The sequence below is a fragment of the Saccopteryx bilineata genome, chromosome 3 (assembly GCF_036850765.1).
Source record: "Saccopteryx bilineata isolate mSacBil1 chromosome 3, mSacBil1_pri_phased_curated, whole genome shotgun sequence".
Taxonomy (NCBI): domain Eukaryota; kingdom Metazoa; phylum Chordata; class Mammalia; order Chiroptera; family Emballonuridae; genus Saccopteryx; species Saccopteryx bilineata.
In genome coordinates, this window is record NC_089492.1 from 102,439,062 (window position 1) to 102,452,745 (window position 13,684).

At 47.6% G+C, this 13,684-nt stretch overlaps 1 protein-coding gene across 2 annotated transcripts in view; it reads left to right on the plus strand.

Moving 5' to 3' along the window:
* The window catches only part of PRKCE (protein kinase C epsilon), a 513,463-nt gene that overhangs the window by 337,333 nt on the left and 162,446 nt on the right, over positions 1–13,684 (plus strand). For both annotated transcript variants that reach the window (XM_066267045.1, XM_066267046.1), the window contains 3 exons: positions 2,075–2,204; positions 10,985–11,127; positions 13,432–13,528. In XM_066267045.1, the coding sequence (XP_066123142.1) occupies positions 2,075–2,204; positions 10,985–11,127; positions 13,432–13,528 (370 nt within the window). The remainder of the gene's footprint in view (positions 1–2,074; positions 2,205–10,984; positions 11,128–13,431; positions 13,529–13,684) is intronic.

The window sequence follows — 13,684 nt, forward strand, 5'->3', positions numbered from 1 at the left end:
CGATGTCCCCTTCCTTCCTTTCTTTTCTTTTCTTCTTCTTCTTCTTCTTCTTTTTTTTTTAGTCTTTCATTCTAACTTTCCACCTTTTCTTCCTCCCCATGTCCTCTCTGTTGGTCTCCCGCGCTCTCTGTCTCCGAGCCTCCCCCATTCAGAATGGTGCGTGCACACGCATGTGGCCTTTGTGTCTGGTTCACGTTGCTCCCCTTCTGAGGCATGCTCTTGTGTGTGCTTCATCCTCCTCCTCTCGGCCTTCTCTGATACCTTAGAGTCCTCAGTGGTTACCACTGAGGGGCAGACAGCTGTCCCACTCCACACTGAACCTCCTAGCCACCCGGGACTCTTCCCCAACACGTCACCTTTGTCTGTCATCCGCACCCCTATGCAGCTACTCCTGGACACCACGAACCTATTCTCTGTATAAGCCCACCAAGTCACCAGCATTTGCAGGAATAGCGTGGACGCAGTGATCTCCAATATCCTTGCGGTTAACAGGTGGACGTAGAGTTGACGTGACTGCATTCCCAAACAGGCACACCTAAGCTGTGAATCTGAGGAGGGGTAATTACTATTGTTTCTAGCAAAGCTGGGATCTTGTACTGGGACAGGACCCTCAGTAGTAGCCTGTGCATCTTAAGCAGGGGTCAGCAAAATTCCAGTCCAGTGGAAGGATGGACTGTTCCCTGTTGCTGGATCATAGGAACTCTTATGAAGTCGAGTGGCCCCGAGTGTGTGTGCATGCACGCACATGCCTTGTGCAGGTGTGCCAGTCCATGTCCCCATCAGCGTCATGTCCGTGTCTGTGCAGCTCCCGTCCCCCTTCGCAGTCCCCCGCGGGGCCTGCCACTCACCAGTCAGCAGCGAGCCAACAACAGCGTCCTTGTTGTGTGCCTTCCACTCCCTGGTTCCCAGAGTAGCAAGAACAACCCTCTCCCCAGCCCGTGGGGGTCTCAGGTGGTGGCCCCCTGCCTGTTTCGAGAGGGACCGGGTTCCTGTGACTGATCCCCTAGAGATACGGGTGGAGAGTGGCACTGTGGAGCATCAAAAAGACACAGAAAGCCAGGCCGTGCTGATGACCCCTTCTGTGGGACACTTGATGTTTCCCACTCTTCCTCCCCTGGTCCTCGACCCCACGGTCCTGTGACATTGGGTGGGATGGGGGTACCATCATCATTTGCCGGATGAGAAAGCTGGAACCTTAAGCAGTTGGAAAACTGGCCTGAGACCTCATGGGTGTCTGGTAACCAACCCAGCCCTACAGATCGGGCACCACAGAGGCCTGCCTGCTCCTCTTCCCCGCCTCTCCCGTCCACCTTGCCGCCTTCTCTTTACTCCTTTTAAATAATCAGTAAGTGGCAGCATAGTGGTTAAAAGGCCTGGGTTTTGAATTTAGACCCGTGGGCATCAAATCCTGGCTCTGCCCCTCATCAGTTTAGAGGCACATTTCTTCATCTCCCTGCACCGTAATGTCCTCATCTGCAGGCTCGGGCCACCACTGGTCCCCACCCCGCCGGGGGGTGGTGAGGTGTCTCCGAGCTGCTGGTCCCTGGCCTGTGGTTGGCGCTGACACCTTAGCACCCTTCGTGGTCACCACTCTGTATTAGCTGTCTTTGCTCCGCTCCGTGTTTGTCCTGACAACCTACAGCTTCTGCAGCTGGGCGGGGGTTTCAGGGTGTTTCTGTAATTCCGTATCCACCGAAAGACTCTGCCCAGATGAGGCTTTCATGCACAAAGCAGCGTTGAAAGCACATGGTGACATCTCATTGATGACCCCGAGCAAACTGAGTGCTGTATGCCCTGAGAGGCAGAGGCCAGACATCCTGGAGGGGACTGCACGGGGGAGCACGACTGGCCTCACAGGGTCAAACAGAGTGGCAGGAAATATTAAGGGCCTCAGGAGCAAAGGCCCTGGGGTAGGAGGGAGGTTTTCTTCCTCTCATTTCTCAGGGCAGCTTTTAGAGCCAATTTAGGGCCTGCCACCTACAATGTGGAAAGACGTTTTATGGGAGGTCCTGTGATAAGCACTTCAGGGTACACAGGAGCGTGGCCATGACCCTGTGTTTTGCTGTCCCTGCAGGTGGGCTCCCAGCGGTTCAGCGTCAACATGCCCCACAAGTTCAGCATCCACAACTACAAGGTCCCCACCTTCTGCGACCACTGTGGGTCTCTGCTCTGGGGCCTCTTGCGGCAAGGTCTGCAGTGCAAAGGTAAGGAGCTCCGAGCCTCTGTTGTCTCCTCTTTTTAAAAACCTTTCTCTATTCTCAGAGCCTCCAAAGCAAGTTCCAGGCATGGTAGAAGGACTGAGCACAAGGTCTGGGTAGGCTCTCATCAGTTACTCTGCAATTTTGTTCAATAACTGCTGTGCTGACACTGGCAGAGGGAACGCGGAGGAGGAAGGCGTGACCTCACCTTTTAGGGTAGCTAACGAGCTGGGGAGACAAGATGAGTCTATAAGAGCATAGAGATAATTTAAGGAAATGATACATTGGAACAGAAGGGAACAAATATTTTTGGAGTCAGGCACTGAAATTAGTAATAGATATTTTTCTGTCACAAATGATTCAGAGCTTACTGTTGGAAGGAGCCATGCTACAACACTGTCACATGAGATACTTTATTGATCCTTCATAGGCTTGTGGTTACCTTATGTTATCCCCATGTCCCCAGTGAGGAAACTGAGGCTCAGAGACTATGTAACTGGTTCCCGTGACAGGACTTGTTAGCACTAATAGTTGAACTCTGACTCTTGGTGCTGGAGTTTCTTCCTCTGTTTCCTGCTGGCCTGCCCGAGGATTATCTTCTGCACAGATGGGCGTGCTAGGCAACGTGGGTGATAGTGTGTAATCTGAGAAGGTGAGGACATACCTGGGGGCCTCAACAGAGTGTCCACTTTCATAATCTGGTCCAGTCCACTCACGGAGTTGGACAACTATGAACTATTAGGCAGGAATACTGCATGGCCACTATTTAAAAACAGTATTCTATTATTGGTGTTGAATATATTATTATTAATTTCCATTGTGGAAAAGTTAGAGAAGGAGGTAAAGTATAAGAAGGAAAACTGAGGCCATGAACAAGTTGGTCATTGAAGGGATCCCAGTGGGAAATTGTTGGGATTGGAAATAAGACAATGTCTTCGGTGGGAACCAGGAAGAGGCACATGGCTTCAGCGCTGCTGAGGAGTGAGCTCCAGGCTGGGGCGTCCAGATCCACCCGGGGGGCCCATAACACCATTTGCTGAGATAGGGAATATAGGAGAGACTACGGATGTGTTGAGTTGGGGACCTGTTAATTTGATGCGCCTGCGGAAAATTTACATGGAGCTGTCCAACTTCTGGACATTCTCATTGAAATTGGGGGAGAGGTTTAGGCCAAGTATTTAGATTTGGGATTTGTCAATGTGAAGTAGTCATTAAAGCTATAGAGTGGGTGTCATCCCCAGGAGAGGTATGTTGAGTGTGAAGGGAGAAGCTAAGGCCTTGGGGTTCGGGGGGGAGGAGGGGCACCAGCATCCAAGGATGAGCCTGCAAAAGCAATAGGGAAGGAGCTCAGAGACAGGAGGAAAAGTATTGAGAGATGGCATTGTGGAAGCCAAAAGAGTAGAGAGTATTTTTTTAAAATGAGGAAGGAAGCAATGGGTAGTGCCAAGTGCTTCTAAGAGGTTATTTAAGCTAAGAAGTGGAAGACGGGGTTGGACTGAACAACGAAGAGGCCACTAGTGTGACAGGAGCTGTCTTGGTGGGATGGTGGAGATGGAAGCCTAGAGGCAGAGGCTGAGTAGAGGCTGGAGGGTGTAGCATTTTCAGAATGTCTTATATAATTACAAAAAATCCAGTGGAAAAGGAGAGATTAATGAGTCAGGAGGGAGAGGGGACCACTGATACAACAGGGGCAGAGAAGGGATGACGGGCCTTGGGGGGGGGGAGGTGGAGGGAAAGCCTTGAGCAGCGGCCTGGGTAGTGATACCTTTACTGTGTCCAGGAACAGGCGTCCAGGTGGTGAGGGGGCAGAGTGGTCATCGGAGTCCTGAGTCTGTTGAGGGCATTGCAGTGAGAGTTCCCTTATTTTCTGAACTAGATCCTTTTTGAAGTTGAGGTGAGCAGTAGGGGTGTGGAAGGCACGAGGAGGGGGGCGAAGGCTGCAAACGGCCCTGGTGGGAACTGAGGACGATCTGACCCGGGACAGGAGGACATGCTGACTGTCGACATACGTGGAGTCCTGTGTGAGGCTCCCAGACATTCCTGTCTCTCTTTCTAGTGTTCTAGCACCTGGTCCTGAAAGAAACGGAGTCCGCAGGAGTCCTTTTTGACATTAAATGACATTAAAACAGAGGAAAAGTAGGAAACTAATGGAACGGGAGTCTTGAGTGTTTTCAGCAGAGGAGTGCTGAGTTTTTGGAGGGTTGGGTAGAGTTGCTGGGAAACACAGAGCCTGCTTTGGATGCGACTACGATGAGGCCATGTCTGGGTTTGAGTAAATGTATTAATTATTGATCTATCTAGGGCAGGGGTCAGGAACCTATGGCTCGCAAGCCAGATGTGGCTCTTTTGATGGCTGCATCTGGCTTGCAGACAAATCTTTAATTAAAAAAATAATAATGTTAAAAATACGAAACATTCTCATGTATTACAATGCATTCATTTCCTACCGCTCATGTTCATGGTTGCAGGTGGCTGGAACCAATCACAGCTGTCCTCCGGGACAACACCAAATTTTTATTGGATAATGCATAACGTACACGGGTCGTTGTATGGCTCTCACGGATTTACATTTTAAAATATGTGGCGTTCATGGCTCTCTCAGCCAAAAAGTTTCCCTGATCCCTGTTCTAGGGAGTTCAAATGAAGATACCATCATCTCATAAATACTGATATTTTAAGAAAGCAACCCAGACACCCGGATGTCGCTGCTAGGCTGTGGGTCCTTGGATGACCCTGGAAGAAGCAGGGCCCAGAGATTGTGTTCTCAGCCCTGTTTTGGAAAGAAATACTCTCCCATCTGCTCAAGTAAAGGATGGGAGAATGAGGCTGCCAGGAGCAAGGATACCTGTTCACCGGAGCCCAGAGAACGTGGCGGAGTCAGGCCATGCGGAGACTAGAAGGCAAAGACTGTTGAGAATTTAGGGCCCCCATCAAAAGTTCTCTCTCCTGTTCTTCTGTTACCCTGACAGTTTGTTTCCCTTGCTTCTTTTCTACTCCGTACCCTTTCCCTCCCATCATCACCTGCCCTCCCCTTACCTCCCCCCCTCCTCCCCTGCTCCCTCCCTTTCTCTCAGTAGACGTGATTTCTTAGAGCAGTTTCAGGCTCACAGCAGAAGGCACGGACATTTTGCCTATGCCCCCTGCCCTCACACACACTGAGCCTCCCCACCCTCAACATGCCCCACCAGAGTGGTGCGTTTATTACCATTGCTGGGACCGACACTGACACGCTGATGGTCCAATGCCCATAGTTTGCATCGGGGTTCACTCTTGTTGGACTTTCAATGTGTTGAGAAATGTGTGATGACACACACCCACCCTCACATGTCTCACAGAGAGTAGTTTGACTGTCCCCAAGTCCCTCGTGTTTGCTCTTCTCTCTTGATCTTTTCTCAGCCTCAGATTTCACACTCCTCTACACGCCTTACTATGGGGAAGGTGGTGGCCAGAGGAGGCCAGCTTGGGCCAGAGCGGGGCCCCCTCTTGCCCAGCTTTAAGCCTGGTTCTACGGCTGTGATTAAAAAAAAGTAAATCAAGACTTAGTGACCATGCCCCCATCATGCATGGCAGGTGGGCAGAAGATTCCGTCAATGTTCTCATCTGAGGAATGCTGCGTAGCAGGCAGTTGGCCTGTCATAGTCTCTGGAAAGTTTTGATTGACATTTCCATTGTAATTAGGTCTCCCGATTCCCGATCAGGTGACAATCGGTGGCCAGCGTGACTCTGTGGAGTGACCCCTCCGCCCTCCCTTTCTCGTCTGCTGCCCAGGACTATGCAGGCAGTCCTTTGCCAGCTTCCACCGCACAATCACACAATCTCCTGGTCACAATGGCTTGTTTTCCGAGAATGGCATGGCTGACTCTAACCTGTTGTGAAATCAGACAATTGCCCTGGCTCATCCTGATGGGCCAAAGCCCCCTAACATAAAGAAATTTTGGCGGGGGCACACAGGCCTGCCTGTCTCCTCAGGCGTGGCTTTGTCATTGTTCGCAGAACACTGTCTGCTTGCTTGGGAAGGATTCCTTTCATCTCAGCTATGGAAAGGGTGGAAACATGGAGGCCAAAATGAAGACCCGTGTGCCCACACCCCCATGCGTCCTGAGGGCGACACTGCTGCTGCAATACCACCCAGCACATAGTAGGAGCTCAACAAATATGTGATGAAAAACTGGCAGTGGTAGAATAATGATCCTCCTTTCAAAAGAGCCCCAGCCAGGCTGCTCTGTTTCTTCCCGGCACAGCCCGTTTATTGCAAAACCAGCTGACGATGAGCAATGAGAGGCAGCCTGGACAGAGAAGCCGCAGGGGCGTCCTCGGGCCCCGCGTGGGCCCAGCAGCAGTGACGGGGTAGGAGGCTGGGCATTTGGATGGTTGGATTGGCCTCATCACTGTAAACGAACTTCAGGTTTCTTTTGGTTCCAAATGGCGCATCCACTCTCTTCTACCGGACTGCAGCCTCCAGCTGTCACCCTCCTGCCTGCAGGAGCCCCATTCTGGCTGCCTGAAGTATCTCAAGTTCCTCACCCTCAGCAAGCTTTGCCCTCTTGATCCCAGACTTTTTAAAAGCACTTTCAAAGTCAATCTCATATCATCATTTTTAACAGACATGAAATTGGGATTTTTTTTTTTACACACAACTACACAGCTCATCCAGGTAAATAACATTTTAAAACATTAAAAAAAAGAAGTCTTCAAAGACCGGTTCTATTTTGCTGACCTGTCAAACCAAGCTAATTGTTTTTTTAGGACAGGCAGGTCCAGATTTTCAACACTAGAGGGCGCCAATGGTTAAATTATGCCCTTGCTAAGAAATTCAGTTCCCACATGCTTTATGTTGCCTGATGAAAAGAACGAATAGGATGTTCATGGCGTTGGTGGGTAGGCGCAGGTAAAATGCACTGAGTGTCAAAGGGTAGCTGTTGCTAAGGGAAGTAGGAAGGAATTCAGAACAGAATGCTGTTCCCCAGGGTATACATGATGGGTCTGTGGATTTTCAGGCATCATTAGTGATACTCAGTGAATCAAGTCAACACCATGGCCAGGCTGTGGTGGAGCTTTCTTGTTTGCTGTATTTCCTGAGAAAGCCTCCTCCACCAGCACCGCCACCCCCACACCTCCACCTGTGGTTCTGTACACGCCTTCAGCTTCAGAGCTCATGGTGAACTCTTCAAGCCTGGGCTGGTGGTCAGGAGGGTGGCATCTGAGCTGTCCCTCCCTCCAGGCCAGCGACCAGGCCATGCAAGGCCAGCAGGAGGTCTGGCCATCCTGCCTGGTTTCATTCCATAAACAAGGGTGCCTGTGTGTTATAGCCTAATTTTTAAGAGCAGATTTTGGTTCACAGAAAAATTGAAGTGAAGGCATTGAAATTTCCCATTATACCCCTTCCCCACCAGAGTGGTACATGTGTTACACTCGATGAGCCTGCACTGACACATCGTTATCACTGAGTTTACATTAAGGCTCACTCTTGGTGGTGTCCATGTCATGAGTTTGGACAAATGTATCACTATAATGACATGAACCACCATTATAGTATCATACAGAGTAGTTTCACGGCCCTGAAAATCCCCTGTGCCATGCCCGTTCATTCCTGCCTCTCTCTAACCCTTGGCGATTACTGATCATTTTACTGTCTCTAGTTTTACTCATCCAGAATGTCATATAATTGGAATTACAGACTATATTGAATACATTACTTTCTTTCACTTAGTAATATGCATTTAAGGTTTCCTTGTTTTTCCATAGTTTGATAAGCTAACATTTTTAGTGCAGAATAATATTCCATTGTGTGAATGTGCCACGGTTTATTTACCCATTCACCTACTGAAGGACATCAAGGTTGCTTACAAGTTTTGGCAATTATGAAGAAAACTGCACACTGTAAACATCCCTGCACCAGTTTTTGTGTGGAAATAAGTTTTCAACTCATTTGGGTAAATGCCAGGAGTGTAACTGCCGGGTCATATGCTAAGAGTACATTTAGTTCTATATGAAACTGCCAAACTGCCTTCCAAGGTGGCTGGACCATTTTCTCGTCCCACTAGCACTGAAGGAGAATTCCTGTTGCTCCATATCCTCACTAGCACTTGGTGTTGCCAGTGTTGTGGATTAGGGCCATTCTGATAGGTGTGTAGTGGTATCACATTGCTTTAGTTTGCAGTTTCTAATGACATCTGTTGAACATCTTCTTAAGTGCTTTTATGACATCTGTATGTTTTCTTTGGTGAGGTTTCTATTCAGGTCTTTTGACCACTAATTAATTGGGTTATTCATTTTATTTTTGTTAGCTTTTAATAATTCTTTGCATATTATGTATAAACTTCTTTATCAGCTTTAAGTATGATGTTAGTTGTAGGTTTTTATAGATGTTATCTTTCAAGTTGAGGATGTTCCCCTCTATTTCTTGGTTGCTGAGAGATTTTTATCATGAATGGGTGTTGGATTTTATCAAATGCTTTTCTTTGCATTTATTGATAGGAATCTGTAAGTTTTTTTATTGTTAGCCTGTGAATGTGATGGATTACATGAACTGATATTTATTTATTTATTTATTTATTTATTTATTTATTTGCATTTTTCTGAAGTGAGAAGCAGTGAGGCAGAGACAGACTCCCACATGCACCCGACCAGGATACACCCAGCATGCCCACTAGGGGGCAATACTCTGCCCATCTGGGGTGTTGCTCCGTTGCAACCAGAGCCGTTCTAGCACCTGAGGTGGAGGCCATGGAGCCATCCTCAGCATCCAAGCCAACTTTGCTCCATTGGAGCTTTGGCTGTGGGAGGGGAAGAAAGGGACAGAGAGAAAGGAGAGGGGGAAGAGTAAAGAAGCAAATGGGCGTTTCTTCTGTGTGCCCTGGCTGGGAATCAAATCCGGGACTTCCACACGCTGAACCAACACTCTACCACTGAGCCAACTGGCCAGGGCCTATATTAACTGATTTTCCAATATTGAACTAGCACTCGCACACTGTAACAAATCCCATTTGGTCATGATATGGTTTGGTGTCTGACATTAATTCAAGGGCACTCACAGTCATTTTTGCTTCAAATATTTCTTCTGTTTCTTTCTTTCTTCTCCTTTCAGTATTCCCAAAAAATATATGTTATTCCTTTTGTAGTTGTTCCATAGTTCCTAGATATTCTGTTCCTTGTTTTCAGTCTTTTTTCTCTTTTCTGTTTGGAAGTTTCTACTGGTATATCTTCAAGTTAAGAAATTCTTTCCTCGGCCATGTCCATTCTCCTAATGGGCCCACCAAGAGCATTCTTCACATCTGCTACAGGGGTTTAGATCTCTAGCATTTGCTTTTGATACTTTTTTAGAATTTTAAACTCTCTGCTTACATTGTCTGTCTGTTTTTACATGCTGTGTACTTTATAGATCACAGTCCTTGACATATTAATTGTAGTTGTTTTAAATTCATAGTCTGATAATTCCAGCATCTTTGTTATATCTGGTTCTGGTTCTGATGCTTGATCTGCCTCTTCAAGCGATGTGGTTTGCCTATTAGTATGCCTTGTAATTTTTCCTCTATAGCTGGACATGATGCACAGTTGAGAGGCCATTAGTAATGCGGTGGTGAGGTGTGGGGAAGGGACATGTTCCATGGCCCCGTGACTAGACCTGCCTTTCAGTGAGTTTGTGCCGCTGGACTGTGATCTTCCTAAGTTCGGGTTTCTCTCCCCTTGGAGGCAGGACAGGATGGCTAGAGCAGGCTGGCATTGGGTATTTTTATTCCCACAGATGGTTAGGACCTGATAAAACTATAATAGTTTAGGCTGTGGAGTGCTCTGATATATTTAAAATGGTTTCTTTATTCTTCCTTCTGCCAGAAGCTTATGGGGTTCCCCCCCCCAATATTTGCTATGATACCCTTGTCGAACTCTTAAAGGTAAAACTCACAAACACTCAGATCTGCCTAAAGTTTTTGGCCCTCAGACTTGTCCTCTGTGAGACTCCAGCAATTAGCCGATTTTAGTTCAGATTTTCCTACCCCGGCCCTGGTGCTGCAGAGGTTGCTACCGTCAATTTCTATTCCAGTAAGTTGTGATTCACTGTCGTTCACTGTCGTCGCCTGTCTCTCCGTTTTGGGGTGAAGCTTTGCCCTGTGACCTTACTTCTTTGATAAATCCAATAAGAGTGGTTTATTTTTCAGTTTGATCAGCTTTTTACTTGTTAGGACAGAGTGACTGCTTCCAAGCTCCTTCCCATGCTGAACCTGAAACCAGAGTCATTTGTTTTCTTCCTTGATGTCCTATATCAAGGACATCAAGGCGGTGTGGACAAAATGAAGACATTCAAGCATGGTCTTTGTTCCACTGAAATTGGATTTTAGGTTTGAAAGGTGCTTTGGAGGTCACTTCATTCAATCTCCACATTTTCAGATGAGCATCTTAATAGGCTTTCTTCAGGATATTCCTCACTGGGTGATAGTCCCACCTTTCAGCAGATTATACATATGACCCTATTGGGTTCACAATCCAAATGAACTTTTCTTCAGATAAACAAATTAAGTTCTTCTACAGTCAGTTTTCTGTTCCCTGAAAGGAAACTTAAGTGTGAGATTTAATTGCTAAACAGTGATTACCTGTGAATGGTAGTTTGATGGATGAGTTTAGTTCTGTGTGATGGGATGATGGGGGATTTTTATTTGTCTCTTTTTGTCTTTCTGCCTCTTCCAAATCCCTAGCCAATGAACATGTAGTACTTTTACAATCAGACAAAACATCAGGTACTGTTTTAGGCCATGAACGTTGTGAGGTTTCTTCTCCATGTCTCCTTACAGTCTGCAAGATGAACGTTCACCGACGCTGTGAGACCAACGTGGCCCCCAACTGTGGTGTGGATGCCAGGGGCATCGCCAAAGTCCTGGCTGACCTTGGCGTCACTCCAGACAAAATCACCAACAGCGGCCAGAGGAGGAAAAAGGTGAGGGGCCGCTTGGTGGTGTTTCTGAAGCTCTTTGTGGACTAGCGTCTCCAGGCTGCCTTGCTGAGGGTGCCTTGGGTGAGGTGACACACTTGTTGGATTTGAGATACTCTACTCAAAACATCATATGCTTAAAAGAGGGGGAAAACAAGAAAAAAGAGGGCAGGCAGGTAACATTAAAGTATCTTTGAGACCCAGATGTGGGGGGGGGGGGGCAAAACAAGCCTCAAGTGTTGTGTTTTTCCAGAGAGCATAAACTTTGAGATAGAGACTTGGGAATTGCCTCTAGAAAAATGCAGGACAACTCTAGACAAGGACAGAGACTTATCTGCCTCCAGAGCTGGTATGAGAGCAATGTCAGTGTTTGAACTTTACCCCTGGTATCGCTGTAATGAGGATAAATGGAAGAGCTGGGACCACATTCTTTTCTCCAGAGCAAGCCAAGAAGCTTTGCGATAGTGCCGGCACTCAGCTGCCCAGGGCTTATAGTTAATGCCCCATGACACGGAACATCTGGGCTTGTCCTGTCTCTATTCCTGTGACATTCTGAATGTCAGTGGGAAGGGATCCATGTGCTAAAATGTTGTTCTGGTAAATCAGGGCCCACAGATGTAAATGAGAGTTAACGGTATCCATAGCATTTTGTTTGAAGGCCCTTCTTATCCTTGGCTGCTAACTTAGTAAGTTTTGACAAAATCAGAACCAAGGTAACTGGGCAAGAAATCCTGGTGGAAGAGTTGTTTCCCCTAAATTTTGCCCTAACGTACAATCTGAATAGCTCTGTGTTTTCCTATCTCATTGTAGAAACTGCCCACGCCTTTCTCCTGGTGCCTCTCAGAAAGCCTTCTCCCTTGACTAGGAAGGTGTGGATTACTTTCATCTTCTTACACTGCTTCTTCTCTAGCTTCCCAATAAGCAAAGCTCTTTGGCAGGGGTTGCAGAAACCAAGTCACCTTTTCTGGTGAACTGTGAGATTCTGTGCTGCTGGTGGCCCTGCTCAGCTCTGTACACCCCACTGGTGGAGACAGGACTCCAGTCCTTGACCCAAGGCATTGAAACTGTCAGCAAAATGTCAGCACCCCAGCGTGCTAGGGTCCCACCGAGCAGGCGGGTTGTGCAAACACCTTGTGAGGATGATGTTGGACACGCACATTGGCGAGCACTAGAGAGAGCCATTTTCAGAAGATGGTTTGTTTTTTTTTCCTTGCTAGAAGTAAATTGAGACAGAATCTTTATTGTCATGAAACATTTGAAAAACAACTCAGTCCCTGCCCTCTCCCCCATGTGTACAGGAGCTATGAGCCAGTAGCCAGGCGTCTTCTGTCTGTCTTGGATTTGGAGAACCTGGTGGTAAGAAGCCAACATGGAGAAATTCAGGAAGAAGCAGAGTAAAAGACTAAGGCAGCTCAGTCCCGGTATTTTTATTTCTGCAATACTTCTGATGCAAAAGTTGGAAAAAGCAAAGTGAACTAAGTAGAAGCTCACGTTAGTATGAGAGGCTGGGAGACAGGTGCCCTGGGTCAGAAGCTGAAGGGCTTCTTGGCAGGAGGGTCAGGCTTGCTGGAGCTCCCGGGTTGCCCCTTGCAAATAGTCAGCCTGGCGTCCAGTAAGGACATGTGCGCGTAGCCGGGAGACCAAGAGGAAAAGGGAACCGAAGTGTTGTGGTCTCTCAGTCCAAAACTCTGGCTTTCATGGGAACTGAAATGGACATGCCAGCTGTTGTGTAGAAAATACAGTTCACTGGACACGGTCTGGTGAACTTGGCCAACAAATATCAATACATCTGAAACTGTTTCCTCAGTATCTGTTCTGTATATCATTTTGTGTGTAAAACACCAGGGGCGATGCTGATACCGTACTGGGTAGGGTCTTACCTTCAGGAAACCTATTGTCTCCCTAAGTAGAGAGCCCCCCATAATATAGACACACCGGTATTATTAACTAAAGCTGAACAAGATAATGAGTTGATGCCAAACTGGTGTTAGAGACACTAAGGGTCCCATTGCTTCGGATGAGGTAAGTTGCGTTGCTTGGACAGGCAAGGGAGGTTTTATGGAAAGGGGTATGTTTGAGGTTTACTTAACAAGATCAGTCATATTTGGCCAGAATTAAAATTAAACAAACTGAAGTCTCTTGTTTTCTTCCCCTAAATTGGCAAATGACACCTCGAGACTGTCTGCAGACTGTCAGTAAGCGTCGCTGTGCAACAGAAACTCCTTTGGAGCTTGGTGTGGGATCTTGATGCTTTTGACCTCAGGGAGACTCGCCACCCCCCCTTCTGATGCCTCTCTCCCCTCTCTCTAGCTCATTGCTGGTGCCGAGTCCCCACAGCCTGCTTCTGGAAGCTCGCCCTCCGAGGAAGATCGGTCCAAGTCAGCACCCACCTCCCCTTGTGACCAGGGTGAGACCCTCAGATTTGCTTCTTTACCTCAGAGCTTGGTCATTGGAAATTCTGAGGAGCTGAGGCCTCTCTGCCCAAGAATGGCCTTGTGTTAGCCGAAATAGCCAGTGGCCCTGGAAGGTCTTCAGACACACTTTCTTTCTCCCTACAAGAGCT